This window comes from Copadichromis virginalis, linkage group LG9, assembly GCF_057382275.1.
Source record: "Copadichromis virginalis isolate Kocher_CV1m ecotype Utaka linkage group LG9, C_Virginalis_male_GT1.1, whole genome shotgun sequence".
Classification (NCBI taxonomy): domain Eukaryota; kingdom Metazoa; phylum Chordata; class Actinopteri; order Cichliformes; family Cichlidae; genus Copadichromis; species Copadichromis virginalis.
In genome coordinates, this window is record NC_140626.1 from 27,893,251 (window position 1) to 27,909,105 (window position 15,855).

A 15,855-nucleotide genomic window follows, 5' to 3' on the forward strand; every position below is an offset into this window, starting at 1 on the left:
CATACACTGACCGCCACAACCCCTTTCAATATTGACTTTGCCATCAGATGCAGAATATCACCTTGATGTCTGCACTGATCGCACCTAGAGGTCACTGATAATGATCAAAACAATTCCTACTTGGAGGCAGTGAGAGAAGGTATCTATGCACTCGCACTTTGCACCCTCCACCTCTTCCTGGCTTCAATTACTCAGTGTGACAGCATTAGTGTGAATAATGCAGCGCTTCCCTGCCCTGGCCTGGAGTATGGTGCACGTCTGCATGTGCACACTGACATGAAAGAGGAAGGGCAAAGGTTCTTCTGAGTGATCAAAGCCAAAAACTCGCAAAAAGATGCTTAAACAGCAGTGTGTTAATGCACCAGTCATCCAAATGAGCTTAATCTTTGAACTGGTACATTTTCCTTCATATGTTGCCATATATGATTTTGCTTTTCTGATGTAGTTTTGGAAGGTTTTATCCTCATGAAGCTTACATTGGTAATTAAAAGACGAGAAAAAATATAGGCTGAAAAGATTATGATCTGACCTAATGGTGAAATAGTTTGAAGGTGAGGTTATATCCTCTCACGCTGCGGTAAAGCCCTCTTAGCTTAGTATGTGTTTGGTTAGTCATATAGGGTAGACTGTCACAGAGGCCACTGGTTGATGGATGGCACTCTGTTTCATCTACACTGCATCCATCTTTGCAGCCTGCTATCCTCTCATCCACTTCACACTAACATCATATCTCCAATATACAGTCCCTCACAAGCCTGATCACACTGAAGCTATTGGTGCATGATGATATGTCACAGTCTGACATGTACCTTTTGAATATTGTTTCCACAATTGTAAGACACTCCAAGTTGATCTATATATGTATCTGTTGAACTCAAACTCTTTCATGGCATGCATTTTTAATTTCTCTCTGTTATTTGGGCTGATTGGGATGTGATGAATGTTTTTCTGAGAAAAATGAGATCCACATATGAGGACATTCGTTTTAAATTTTGATAGAGCAGTGGCAGTATAATGTCCCCGTAAGTGGATAACAGGCCCTTGTAGAGCAAAATTTAGTATTTTGGACTAGACAACCCAAAATGTGATGTCCACATATGTGGACGCCAGGTCCTAGGAGGTTAAGAAACTCTTTTAATATTGTTACCCTGTTTTAATTTACCCAGATTTCTTTATGAAAAATATACAGAGAAATGAATGAAGAGACCAACTTGAAAACAATAATATGTTGACAAAAAAAGCAAAAGGGGGAATGAAGGGGGAATGGTGCAAAAGGCATAAAGAATATGATGATGATGATGATAACTCCTTTTCAGCTCATAGTAAAAGACAATGAGGGATTTCTCCTCTTCAGTTGGTGAGCCATTCCCCTCTCAACCCTCCCATCTGTCTCAGTCACCACAAAATCAGCGATGGCGCAGAGAAAACACCATGCTGTAAATGGGGAAGGATGGATGAGTAAGAGAGAAGAGATAAATTAGTGTGTGTGTGTGTGTGTGTGTACTTGTTTTACTACATTTGTGGGGTCTGATAACCAGGAGCCCACTATATTTGTAGGATACAACAGCTTTTGGGGACCCCACATGTTTCAAATTTCAGGTAGACAGCCAAGGTTTGGTTTTAGAGCATTGGGCTAGGAAATGCAATGAAGGGTCACCATAAAGAGAAGTGTACAAGGATGTCTATGTGTGTGTGATTGAGCGTGTATGCACACTGCATGCATTTCTGTGCCTAACATTAATGATTCATTGTCATCCGTCTCCCACGCCCTGTCTACCAGACTGAGCCGGGTAGAGTTATTAGCTTTGTACCATGTTTGTGTGAGTGCTCAAGATAATGTTATATTTATCTTTATAGTTACCTGAAAGTGTTCGACTTAGCACAAACAGGGTAAACTGAGGTAATTAAGAAATATTAAGCACGACGATTATAAACTGTAAACAGTTCCTATTGTAGTGGGCTTGTTATAGTAATTACTTTAATGTCGTCTTCATCACAAGAATAATTAGCCTTCGTTTTTACGTCCTAAATTCCTTTTTTTGGTCCTGATGCAAATGAGGAGCTTTGACCTTCTAGCTGTAGCTCTGAAACATAAATCTGACTTTTTTTTTTTTATCTTTATTTTGAACATGCTGAAAAAGTACAACAAAATAGAATTAAAAGAGACAAATGAACAAAGCAAAACAAAAGGAAAACGAGCAACCACAACTCCAAATAACATTCATGTTCAAAAAGGAGCAGGAAGAAGCATAAGCTTATTTAATCCCACCCCTTTTCCACTATCTAGTATCAATAGACTACAGAAATACCTCCTTGCAATTAGATTGCTACATAGCAGTTGTCTTTAACCTCTCTTTGTAACCTTTGTCACTAGCACGTGTACATTACTTTCACGGTCTGGCTAAGCATGTCCAATATTCTTTAAAAAATGCTAATATTCAGATAAATGTTGCTAGTTGATATCATTATGTTTTGGGGCAATAAACCACTAAACAATCCAGTGCTGTCCCTGTTCTGCTAACAACACCTCAGCAGTGGGACCATCCTCTGCCTCATTTCCTTTCTTTTCAGATTAAACATACATGTGTAATTTTTCATGAATGAGTTAAGTTAAGGGAAGCATTTCAAGAGAAACAAAGAGAGTCAGATATGCAGTGATACTGAAAACAAAACAGGCCGAACCAAAAAAATACAAAAAAAAACCCAGGAGGCTTCTGCTGTCCCAGTGATTTTTGTGTTTTGGGTGGTGGCGTGTGACTAACTTAATGGGAACTGTTTCCAGTATGAGGGCAGCCAGAGGCTCATTTGGGAAGCAGGCCCTTTGTTGGTTTCCTAATTGGTGGGAATGCAGTGAAATGGCCAGCTTTATCGTCTGGTTGGCTGAATTTTTTGAAATACATTTAAAAAGTGAAGAATGTGGCCCTAAGGTCACAGCTACACAGGAATCATTTCAATAGAAAAAAGCATGTATATTCAGACCCACACACACGGGGAGGGAAAAAAACTCACTTGAGTGTAATAGGAGGTGGTTTATACCGTCTTCACCGGAGAAAAGAAATGGTCTCCTGTGGCAGTGCAATTCAAAATATTCAGAAATGCCCTTGTGAGATAGAGACAGGCATCCGGGTCTACTGACCAGATTTGTGGGTTTGGCTTTTAAAGCCATGTGCCGCCTTTAGTGTCCATTTGCATATAGATTTCAGACTGGAAGCACTGCAGGGTATTTAGTCTTTAATGGGCATCAGTCTGCTCTAAAAACTTCTACAAATAATCACCGTTAATCTGATTTCTCTTCAGCTGCATGTGACCTCTGTGGTGTGTAGAACAATAAAGCTGTGCTTATGCTATAAATGACACTAGTGCATTAATGGGATGTGTCTTTCAAGCCAAGGACAAGCACTTCATCTGCACCAGAAACGAAACCCGAAACCTTTTTCATCTTTCTTTCATGCAAGCGGAAAGCGAGGTGAACTTTTCCATACAGACCGTTGCTTTAGGCGACCTGATTCAAAATGTCAAACTTTAATGTCTGGAGCTGTTCTGTAACCTTCTCTGAAACACTTTCCATACAATATGTTCCTCTTATGTGGGGAAAAAAACCTCTTTGTTTCCTGGCTTATCAAGCACACACACACACACATAAATTCAAAGTCATCTTAAAAGGCCAACTGCAACTAAAGACATCTTCGCTTCCCCCAATTTTCCACTGAAGATCGATTCACATGGATTATAGGATGGTGGTGTGCTTTCAAGAAGACTTCTAAAAATAGACCACGCAGAGCAAATGCCCCGTGTGCCTGGCATCCATGACGCCCATCGACGCAATGACCTTTCTTCTTAACATGACCATCGTTGCCTTCGTTTCCTATCCTGCTCTGCCCTCTCATTCCCCTCCGTTGCTCCTCTCTCCTGCCTCTGACTGGTGGCAGTGTATCCTGATATCTGTCTGGTGTTGTCAGGCTCGGTCCTCCTGCTCTCTAACAGGCTGTTAAAAATGACACTTCGGTACATTGAGCTCTGGCAGCTTCAGCATTCAGGATTACCACTTTTTCTCCTGTTTGTCCTTGTGTCAAAGTAACTCGCAGAGAATGTCTGAGGTTTGAATCAGGTTAATGACCTCTATTCAGCTCACCCTTCCCTCATTTCCCACTGACTGATTTTTTTCTTTTATACAGCGTACGTGCATAGCTGACATTATTATTCAGCTAAGTTTGCAATTACTGAGCATATACGGGGGTCAATAGGGAAAGGGCATGTCTGCAAGATAATTGTTGACGGAAACGTTTGCAATTAGGACTGATCTTCTCATTACAGGATAATCTCAATAATAACTTCGCTACATTAAAGTATTTCTTCCACCTTTGATGCTGTAATATTGGGGATATAAAAAAAACATATTTCCTGTTTTTTTTTGTTTTTTTTTCTATTCAGTTATTGTGTAATCTCTAAAATCCTTTTTATTTGACTGCATTTTCATTTCCTTGCTGAGGTGTTTGATGACATTAAGAGGATAAAATCAGGGCTCCCACAGTGACCTAGGAAAAAAAAAATCAAAACACCAGCGATGCCATCTTATTGACGTTTAATTACAACCACAAGCTTTGTAGTTCTCTCACACGACATTTAGTTAATTCATTTTGTTTACATGCTTTCACCTCATTCAGCCTCTAATCATATTGACTGTCCATGATTTTTGGCTTCAGATAGCTGCTCAGATAAAGGCTGCAGGGAGCTGCAGTTTTCATTATCAACACAGAATAGCCAGATGGAGGAGGACTTGTGTGGTGGAAAGCGTAACTGCGGTCTATTCTGTGACAAAATTCCTCACATTGCTGGGCTGCTGCAGCGTTCTGCCTCTCCGCATGCTCCGCTTAAAATCCCATGTGGTGCTCTAGCTGTGCAGGAGGAGGACTCTGAGAGCAGATTATCTCCTTTTCCTATATGCTCTATACAGTCACATCAAATAGTATGTAAATGCACCACAGCTGGTGTTAAAAAAACCTTCTTTGTAGCTTTCTCATTTCTCCAGATGGCCATGTAGCTTGTGTATGGAGTGGCTTAAAGTAAATATGTCTGACATCACTTTTAACAGACCTACATGTGCAACTGAACAGCAACACACGACGACACATCTGGCCAGCTGTTACAGGAGCCAAATTGTGGTCAGTGCCCTTACTTAATTCTCAAATGCTCAATTACTCCACTGTGTACGCGCCTTAATTTTGGTTCACTTTTGCTAATTTCTCCAAATGTTAATCATATTCTATTTCATACTGTATGACAAGCAGTAAAAGCATTACTGTCATGTGAAGGCTGTGTGCAGGCAGGAATGGTGGACCCAAAATGCAGACCTTTGGGTCCACCAGCTTTAATGCTGAACTCAAAAGGGTAACAAAACTAGGAATACAAAATAGGCTTCCACAGACAGAACACACAGCAAGATGTAGGTAGATCATGACACCGACAAACTGAAACACAGGGCTTAAATACACAGAGGGAGCAATCAGGGAATGGGCAACAGGAGGGAAACACAGCTGGGGCAAATCAGGCCTAACGAGACAAAGGACGCAAAACCAGACATGAGGCACGGACTTTCAAAATAAAACAGGAAACATAACACAGACACAGACTCGCAGGCAGGCACTACAACAGAGGGAACAGAGACGTGGGACCAGGGCAGACACAGACACTGACTGGACACGGGGATATAGCAGACAGGGGCGACTGCAAGGATTACACAGAGACATAAACCATAAGACAGAACTCTAACAAAGAAACCAAAGACTAGAAATGATAAATAATATAATAAACTCAAAACCCTGGGTCAACGACCCAGGCATCCTAACAATTACAGGCTGTTTTTTCCCCATTATTTCAAACTGTAAACACAGGAAGAGAGAGATTAATGAAGAGCCCAAATTGCTTGAGCTTATAGCTCCAGGTAAGTTTACTCCAGGTCATGAAGCATGGGATAGTTTCTGGTTTTCCTAAATTTTATCCACATGCCATTTTTGTGTATTTGGATCAAGCTGTAACTTCAAAAAAAGAATTGTGACGTACAGACATGCCAAAACTACAGTCCATCCAGTAGAAAATTGCACTGTAGAAAAAACCTCAATGGAAAAACAAATGCTTCTGGTCAAGACTTGTCACTTTAAACCAAAGGGGGTTTCGTATGTTCTTGAGCAGCATATTTGAGCCTCTTTTTGTTCAAATAAAGTATTCTTCAAGACGTGCCTGTGCTGTGACAATGTGTGAATGACAAGGTAGGTAATCCATGCCAAAATTGCACCATGAGGGGTGAATTTCGAGCTCCAATTGAAACTCAAACCCTCATGACTGATAAACTTTCAGTCTGTCCAAAGACTTCAAATGCTGTATTACATTTATCTGTACAGTAGAGCAAATGCTGTTTGCAATACCCTGTATTCTGCTAGTTATTAGATAATATATGGTTCTAAATAAGATATCTTACAGTTTTAACATTTCACAAACTAAACTTGTAAACATTCTGCATCAACCTCAAGGAGAATATTAAATGTCTCTCATGAGTAAACACTGATTGATCTAGGCGTCACTTCATTCAGAAAGAAATTAATTAAGCTCAGTGTCTAATCCTCCATCGATTAACTGATTTTTAAGAAAGCCATTTTGGCAGTGCATAAGTAGCATAGTAATTTCCATACTGTGCCCTGGTCTCTTTCAGCTGCCAGCACTGAAAGGCGAAGGTCTAAAGAGAGAGCTGAATGATAAAAAGTAGGATGGACACACATGAGGCAGAGAGATAGGGAGAGAGAAGGATGATAGCTTTAGGCCATGAAAGAAAGCTAGCAGAAAGAAGCAATGGAAGAGTAAATTTTCTGCCCATTGCTTAAAGCTGTCTGTGCTTACGTTTGTATACTTTTTAAAGATACAGATAAGTGAAATGAATGTGCCAAAGCACCTTACTTTGAACTTGAAGCAACTATCCAAGTTAAATCCTGTGTATATTTAAATACATGCAGCATGAAAATGCTCCGGTCATAGTGCCCTGTTCATTAAGTGACCTCCTGCTCTTCCTGTGATATATAGACTGTATCCTAGAAACAGATGCTCGGTGTTCTCTACAGACCCTGATCATATGGTCAGCGCTCTCGGACTTCTAAATGAGTAGCATGCAATGTGTTGTTTGGGTTGTTATTCTACCCGTATTTGAACATCATATCTGGCATTTTATATAATATATTTCCAGCTGAGGTGTGCTTTTAAATGAGCACATTATTTATTCCAGCAGGAACAGAAAGCATGCAAGAGAAAGGATGCAGAAATAATAATAAAAAGCACACACGCACTCACTAAATTAGAAAAGGAGAAATGGTGCATGAAATACAAATACGCCTCTTACCGCCTTATTAAATAATGTATTCTTTTTATTTTCCTCTTCCTGCCTATCTAAATGTCAATCACAGAGGAACAGGCAGTTGATCAATATTCATGCTGCTTCCTGGAAAGGTTATGTACAGGACTACTGCTGTGTGAGCGCTGTTTTCCTGCCTCCTGCAAGCCACATGCTGTTTTAAATCATACCGACAGGTTAGTACGGTTCTGCCCAGGTTTGCAGAAAATCTCATGGGCATTGCAGTTGACCCACGACCTTGTCCTATTCTGCCAATGCCTATATTTTAGTAGCATGTCTTTAGTGCTGTGATATAGTGAAACAGACAGCATTGCTATTAACACCAAGCTGAAAACGGTGCCAATTATTTTACAATGCATTGCATATATACAAAGTATAATGTAAAATAATCAGCATTTTTCTCAGCTTTGTGTCATAAAACCTGTGCGCATGACCGGCTATATTCCTTAAAACACAGATAAAAAGTACAGGGACCTGAATACTAAAATAGATTTAGGTTTCAACTATTATGATTCTTTCCAGTTCCATATATTATTAATTATTAATGTTCTTAATCTTTCACTTTAGTGAGCGGTAATAAATACTGGCACTGCTGCCCCTCATTTCATTTACTTTAAAGCCACCCTCCCTCTAAGCCACCTTTCTTCTAATTGGCTGCCCCTAACAAAGAGAAGGTTTTGAAAAGGAGGTGGGCCTGAGTGTCTGAGATGATATTCAAGACATCCCATATTACTGACATTATGTAAAGAGCATGAAGTAAACTGCTAAATGAATGACTATTCTTGCCAGTATATTTTGTGTGTTTATTATTAATAAACACACAAAGAAATTAAATCATATATTAAATCATATGGTATATATTTCCCTCTTGTCCTGGTTTTATTTCCACAGTTTACAGTGTGCATGTTAAATCAATCTCTCATTCCCACTTCTTCCTCCTGGACAAATGTAATCTGCACAAGCACACCACTGTAGAAGCAGCAAAAGATGCAGATGAAACACATTCATTCTTGTTGGGACCGTTTTCTCCTGGTGCTCATATCATAAATTACAGTTAAATTCTCTCCCTAATCAAGCTTTGATTCTTCACCATAGCTTGCAATATCCAAAAATGTCACTGAGCTAAATGTTGTATCTTGACAGCCTCTAGGGTTGCTGTTGGGGCCCTTGGGTGACCTAACATTCCTTTGGAGAGGGCACAAGTAATACACTGACAAATGTCAATCGAGGTCTGGGCTTCTATGCTTAGGCTGCTGCCTATGCAACTAGGGAATGGAAAACTTAGTGTAGACTACTTCAAAATTTTATGAGGCAAAAAAATGAGTTATTGAGTTTGTGGAACGAAAACAGGATTGTACTGTATGGAATAAGTCATTGAGCTTTTGTCTCAGACCTCACAACCTGGGAGCTTTAACCTCCCCTGCATCAGACACTTTGATCTTACATTAACAAGATCAATCACGCCGCGTGCCTTCAGAAGGGAATGTGGTTTGTTTGATGTGCTGCAATAGTCAACCCCCACCTTCCCTTCTCCTTCCGTTGCCTCTACAGTGACTTCAACAGAAGCTGAACCAACTAATTAGAAGGCACAGAAAGTCAATTATGATAATAGTTTCCCTTTTCTGGGGGAGGTGGGAAGTCAGCAAATCCAGCTACTCTTATTACACTTCTTTGACGTACTGTTATATATATTTTATTTAGGATTCACTTAGATGTGCAAATTGGTTTCTGAAGTACAGAGGGCAAACGGGGTAGAGAAGAAGCCCTTTTAAGAAATGAAGCGCTGGTTCCAAAGCTTCGGCAGGGAGTTGAGCAAAGTGATGATGACGGAAGGGTAAACCTAGCGTCAGGAGACCACAGGAATCCCTCTTATTCATGCAGCAGCTGAGCTTCAGGGAATCTCTTAGCCTCATTATTAAAGTGCGTATGAGTATTTGCAGAAGCTCACACAACAGTGGAGCTCTTGCTTGAAAGCCTCTGCTTATCCACTCTACTCTGCTCCCTTCTTCATCTTCTTTTTAGATCAGATCACTCCAGGGAAGCAATGTCATGCTTCATTCATCAAGACGCCTCTCCCTCTGTCCTTAATCCATCTGTCTTTTTTTAAAGGGAGCGCTTGACTATAAAAAGTTTGTGTCACTGGTATGGAACGAAGCAGATGTCTAAGCTGGGGATTGCATTTACTGGTCATCTGTTTTTTGTGCCAGTGAGACTGGCAAACCAAGGAGTGAAAGCTCTGGGCCACTGTGAGGCAATATATATGTATATATAACATACAACCCCAATTCTAAATAAGTTAGGATGCTGTCTACAATGTAAACCAATAACTTATAAATCTCATAAAGCCACATTTAACCCCAACTCTCACAACAGACCATAGAAAACATATAAAATGTTTAAATTGAGAACATTTGAAATTTCAAGAAAAATCTAATTTTGAATTTGATGGCAGCTACACGTCAAACCGGGCAAGTTTAGCACTGCATAGCATTCAGAATCTTGCACACAGAGATTTGCTATAAATGATGAGATATTCTTTGCTATTTCACATTGTGAGACAAATGCTGTTTTTTCCAGAGTAGTGAACCCATTTTTATTTCAGACAGTCTTTGCCTCTCTAAGATGCACTTTTTTATATCCAATCATGTTCTCAAAAGGTTGATTCTGCTCATCTGGACGTAGCGTTTTCAGTGGGAGAAACGTTTCTCGCTACGTCCAGATGAACAGAATCAACCTTTGGAGATTTGCTTACCTGGATGATTGAGAATGCATCAAGACCTCCAGTTATGTTGCTGACCTGTTGCTGAATTAATTGAATTAGTTGCAAAATGTTCCTCCAGCTGTTTTCTTTTTAGTACCACTTACTTAACCTACTTCCAAACATTTTTGAGATGTGTTGCTCATATAAAATGTTAAATTAGCATATATTTTTTAATGAAATAGTAACATTTATGAGTTTAAACATTTAATATGACATCGGCACTGGATCCTTTGGGTCTCAGTCCATGGATGGGATTTTCATAGACTTATTGCAGTGCTTGGTTGGATTAAAGTCTGGGTCAAAGATTTGGACTCTTTGAATGGATCAACAATGCAACAAAGTGTTGCCAAGGAGTTCTATTGTTGTTGGTCTGCAACAAAGTTTATGTGGATTTTATGTGTCCAAGTAATATCTACAATTGACAGCATCAACGTTCTCCCAGAGAATAATTTCACTCTGAGATGATCAGTGTTAGTCTTATTGGTCTGGTGTCAATATCCTTGGTGCACTTTCGGTATGCCTTTTTGAAGATGTTTTGAAAGGGGACAGATTTTTTTTAAAGAAAGCCAGAGGCAGCATAGTCTAATTAACCACAAGTTTAACTGACTATGGTGGAAACTATTAGTGTGTTAAACAGTCATAATTTCAGAAAGAAAATCCACATTTCCAGGTAGTACTGTGGCTTTTAAGAAAGTAGGGCATAGCAGTAGTGACAAATTCCAAATGGCCATGGGGTTTAGCAGACAGGCAGTGATACTTATTTTCATTTTGCTCTATACATAGATGCTACTCAGGCATACAACTTCATTTCACCATTGCTTTGCAGCACTTTCATTTCCTTCAGTATTTCCTTCACTTTAAAGATTGCCCCCGATGCACCAGCTCATTTCAGAAATGGACCCTATTTGTAGTGCTCCCTCATATGACGCCAGCTCATAACTGCGTTGCACTCGCAGATTCATGTTTGTACCGCCTTCCCCGAGCCCATATGGAGATGAAAAAGAGCCAGGCCTTTTTACTTGAGCTCGGTAGCCACCGTTAAATTGACTGGGTTGACCCCGTGGCATGAAATTAAGGAGCTGAGGCCCATTGAGCAGCCCAGCTGATAGAGGCAGAGGATAATAAATCCAGCGGAGGGAGGTTAAAAAGGAGGGAGGAGGGGATGGATGTGGCAGACCATGTAGCCTCAGGGACACACCACATCCCTTTATTAGAATAGCTATTTTCGCCCTCCCTTTTCCCAACCAGTCCACTCATTGAGCAGAAGCACCAACATGCGCGCGCATTAAAGAACTCTGTCATGTCTGTTTGAGCTCTCTCACTTTGCTCTTTCATAATATGGGAAATAGAGCCAACGATATGTGCAGCATGGTGTCATATTTGCACAGAGAACTGTGTGCCCGCAGACCTGAAGCCTGTTCATTCATATTAAAGATAAAAAAGCAGACTATTGAACTTTTGTTGGGGGATATTTTCCACTGCTGATTTGGTGTTGTCAAAGCATAATTAATCAATTATTATGTACCACAGGCTTTTAATGTATCTGTTTTTTGTGCACAAAATGTTGTAACACACACACACACAAATGAAATTGAGTTGAGACAAATTACAAAGGAAATGTTCGTCATTTATTATGATTTGTTTTGTGAAGACTGTTCCAAAGGCAGAAACATACAAGCCCTAACTGTGTACTATGATGTATACAGTGCGTTTATGTGGCTTTCTTTGCTTGAACAGTGAATATGTCTTTGTTTGTCCTCCCATGTGAGTGACAGTGGCATGGAAAAGCACGAGGAGAGCAGGAGGGACTGCAAGATAAACCACAAAGTTGGCAGAGTTTCATGCAATCCAATGCAACGCTGGCGCAAAGGGAGCGCGTTTTCTGAGGGATTTTCATAACCCTCGCCGTTATGAATTACTGCTTATGTAATCATCTGCTCTTTGCTAAGGTCTGCCTGGCTGCCCTTCAAGCATCCACACTGGTCCGTGCATCAAGAAATAAGAAAAGGGCTGAAAAATGATGTGACGACAGATCTGAAAACCGCAAGCATCCACTGCTGTCAAACACACAAGACGCTGCTAAGATGCTGCATGACAGTGCTGCTCAAACAGTTTTGTAGCTTCTATACAGCCCACACATAACGAGAGGAAGAAGCCCTTGAAAAGCCAATTTGCTTTAAATTAAAACACATGAAAAGTCCACAAAAACAGAGATCCACAGTCCTGTGTGCGTCACTCTTTAGTGGGTAATACATCCATTCATTTCTTAATTGATCTATAAGGTCTGGTTGCCTGCCTATCTCTGTAATTATTAGAAGATACTCATCTTATGCAGATTTAATTGTTTTGGCTTAAGCTCAAAGTTATAATCCTGCTGTGATTATAGTGGAATTTAACCCTACCACTTTTATTGCCATCTGTTCATTTTGACTCAATGTCGTGTTTCCTTTCGCTCCTACAGGATTTTGAAGACGCAGTCGCTCGAATGGTATTACAATAATGTGAAGAGTCGCTTCAAGAGGTTCGGCAGCGCCAAGGTTTTGAAGACTCTGTACAGAAAGCACATCATCGAGAGAGGAACGTTCTCTGATCTCCCAGGTAAGTACATTCCTGCATATTATGATGATTTTTTTTTATTGCCATATATCTTTTTTAACCCTGTGATTATTCCCTTTGGCATCATTTTGATTTCAGATACAATCTTTCTTTGGCAGCGTCTGCATCTCGCTGTGATTAAAGCAGTTTGCTGGAAAGATGATCAAAAAAATTGAGATTCTTGGTTTTGGCCAGACATTAAGAGTAAACGCAGCCAAGCTCACTTGATTGCTCATTAGTCCGCGTTGTTAAATGGTCACTCGCTTTGTTTCACGCGTTTTTGCCGTCTCGTGTAATGAGTTGCCTAATTGTTTTGTCATCGGTAACAAAGGTTTTGTCACACACATGCACGTCTTCAGCTCAAGCGAAACTCGCCGCTGCGCATCCTTTGACTCTTCTTTCGTTGTTTTGAGAAATCTAGTCTCTCAAATGACTCTCTTGGTTTTGTTGAAAATACTTCTGCACCTATGAACTGGCCTTTCGTGCAAGTGGGTGAGTCACTGCTGCTGCTGCTGCTGCTGGTGCTCACGAGTGTTGGAGTTGGTAATGGTCATGGTTAAGATACCCTCCGGAAAAGTCCTGCCACTTAATCTCAGGCTCAGGTCACTTTGCTTCTTGTATATACCAAAACATTTTTATTTTTTTTCTCCCAGCCTTCCTCTGCTTCACGTAACATTGTTTTGACCAGGCTGCACCATGATCGGGCTGCACCCTGTGGCTGACAACAAGGCATTATTTCATATCCTGGTACATGGGATTAAATGGAGGAAAAGAACACAGAGGGGATAAATCAGGTCAGAGTTGAGGCACGATTAGATGAGCTGAGATGTTTAGGGAATACATCAAGTTTATTTTGTCTGGAATTTCTAAAGTGATTTGCGAGGCACAATGAATATCACAGCCAGAAGGAATTATAACTGCAACTATGTAACGCACAGAGTAGAGGACTTTAGCTATGGTACTACAGCCTGCAATGCAACTTACATTAATTATTACTGTGGCGTTATTGTTGTTTCCTTTTAATGGGATTGGCCAAATTCTGCATGACAAAGATCTAAAAGTATGAAGTCCAGAGCAACGATTGCATGTCTAATGTCTATATGTCTAATAACATGGTGACAATTCAGTTTAGCAACTATATGGTGTTATTAAAAGCAATAAAATGCTGGTTTTTAAAGCTTGATCGCACAGCTTTGATGGGACTGTTTTGTTTTTACATCCGCACTCTGTGCATCAATCTTATTCTTAAAAAAAACAAAACTAAGTATGCAGTTACTCAGTGGCTTCCATGCATGTTTGACATTTTGCAGTTCATTTCTATCATTTTCACAGTAGGGTGTCCTTCTGGGAGAAGTACAAAGCTTTCATGGTTTTTATTTTTTTGGTTGTTGTGACTGTAGCTTTTATTTTGGTATGTGAGTGGACAAAATGATCATCCTTGTAAAGCTCTAGTTGTTTGATTTCCTCTCCACTTCTCTCCCCTGTAATCATCGATCCTCCTCCCCATTCTGCTTGCACTGGGTCCTCTCCTCTCCTCCATCTGGGGAGGAGGAGGAGGGATTATGTGACTCTGCTCATGGTCTTCCAGCTTGCCTGAACCAACCAGTAGATTACACCGCTTCCAATTCTCAAATACCCACTCACACCCACTCCCAGTAACTGGCTAACGGACTGCCCATATGATATGGATATGCTGTGACGTGTGCAGGCCATTCAGGTTCTGTGTGTGTGTCTGGATATTAGTGGCTTGTACAGGAGAGCTGTGGATGTCCTCACTGTCAGAGGTTATATTTCATTTTTGTGTTTGTATTAAATACATTATCTTGTGTTCTGTCAAACTAACTCAAAAGATATTTTAAAAAATGATCAAAAGACAGAGCTAAAGCTGAGAAAAGTAAGGGCTTTGACTTTAAGAAAATTGCTCCTAAAACCTCCTTTTTGGCTGCTAATGTCAAGTGTTTTGACAAGTTTATAAGGGAAACAGATTAACACGATTTACATCAGAACTGCTGAGCTTCAACAGAATAATAAGATCAGCAAGTAAATCAGCAATAGATTGCGGTGGGTGGTGGTGGGGGGATCAATTATAAAGATGTTGCTCATTAACAAGCCGATGTTGCACCATCTCATTTGGTCTGTTTTGCTTCGAGAAAAATAAGTTTTTGTTATGTAGCCCAGAAACTCCACCAGAATGTTAATAATCTCTTTTCTTCATGCATACAGAAAAGCGGCTTCATAAACCATCCCCGGCTATATGTGAAATATAGTCTGCTTTCATAGAAAAGAATGTTAAATATTTCATCACCGAGGGGCCACTGAAAGTGAAATCAGTTCCACACGAGTGTGAAATGTCAGCTGCCATGACGGCCGGTGGGAGTGATGTGACTGTTCTACATCTATCGTGTTTCCAAAGAGAGAGTGCGACCTTCTCTTTGAGGACAAAGAGAAGGTCACGCAAGGAACAGAACATGCTCTTTGTGCTTTCACGTCCATGTTTTCCTGTTGAAGGCAGCGATGCTCCTTTGTGGCAATAGTCTGTGTGTGCACGGAAGGATACGAGTGCTGCTCTGCGTGATCAATCTGGCGCCTGGGGACTTTTTCGCATTAAGAATGGATGAAGTGTTGGTGACCACGTTCTCTGAAGACGAGCAAATCGCATATCAGTGACAACAGATAGAAGACTTAAAGGGAATCATCCATCCATCTATTCTCTTTGCTTTTCTCAGAACTGATCCAAGTGTCTGATTAAGTGGATCGGCAGATGCAAAGCACTAATCTGGATGTGTGTTAAATTAGTAATTAATGCCTTTGATGGGGAATATAGCATCAAATTAAAAGAAATGTGTGCAGCGGTTGTTTTTAATTGTGCATTAGTCTCTCTTAAACATTTTAGTATTAAACTCTTGCAGCGAATAAGAGCCTACATGTCAACAAACTGAGGCTATTAGATGTGACAGAAAACAGCAGAGATATGGTATAGTGTCATGGCAAGAGGCTAGAGGGGAAAGCACTTCTTTCTCTTATGCACACAGAGCACATGACAGAGTATGAATCCATTTAAATTTTAATACTGATATGAAATATCAAGAATCAGTTCCAAGCT

At 40.3% G+C, this 15,855-nt stretch overlaps 1 protein-coding gene across 3 annotated transcripts in view; it reads left to right on the plus strand.

The window, feature by feature from the left end:
• The window catches only part of myripb (myosin VIIA and Rab interacting protein b), a 129,066-nt gene that overhangs the window by 89,267 nt on the left and 23,944 nt on the right, over positions 1-15,855 (plus strand). For all 3 annotated transcript variants that reach the window (XM_085468574.1, XM_085468572.1, XM_085468573.1), the window contains exon 4: positions 12,619-12,755. In XM_085468574.1, the coding sequence (XP_085324700.1) occupies positions 12,619-12,755 (137 nt within the window). The remainder of the gene's footprint in view (positions 1-12,618; positions 12,756-15,855) is intronic.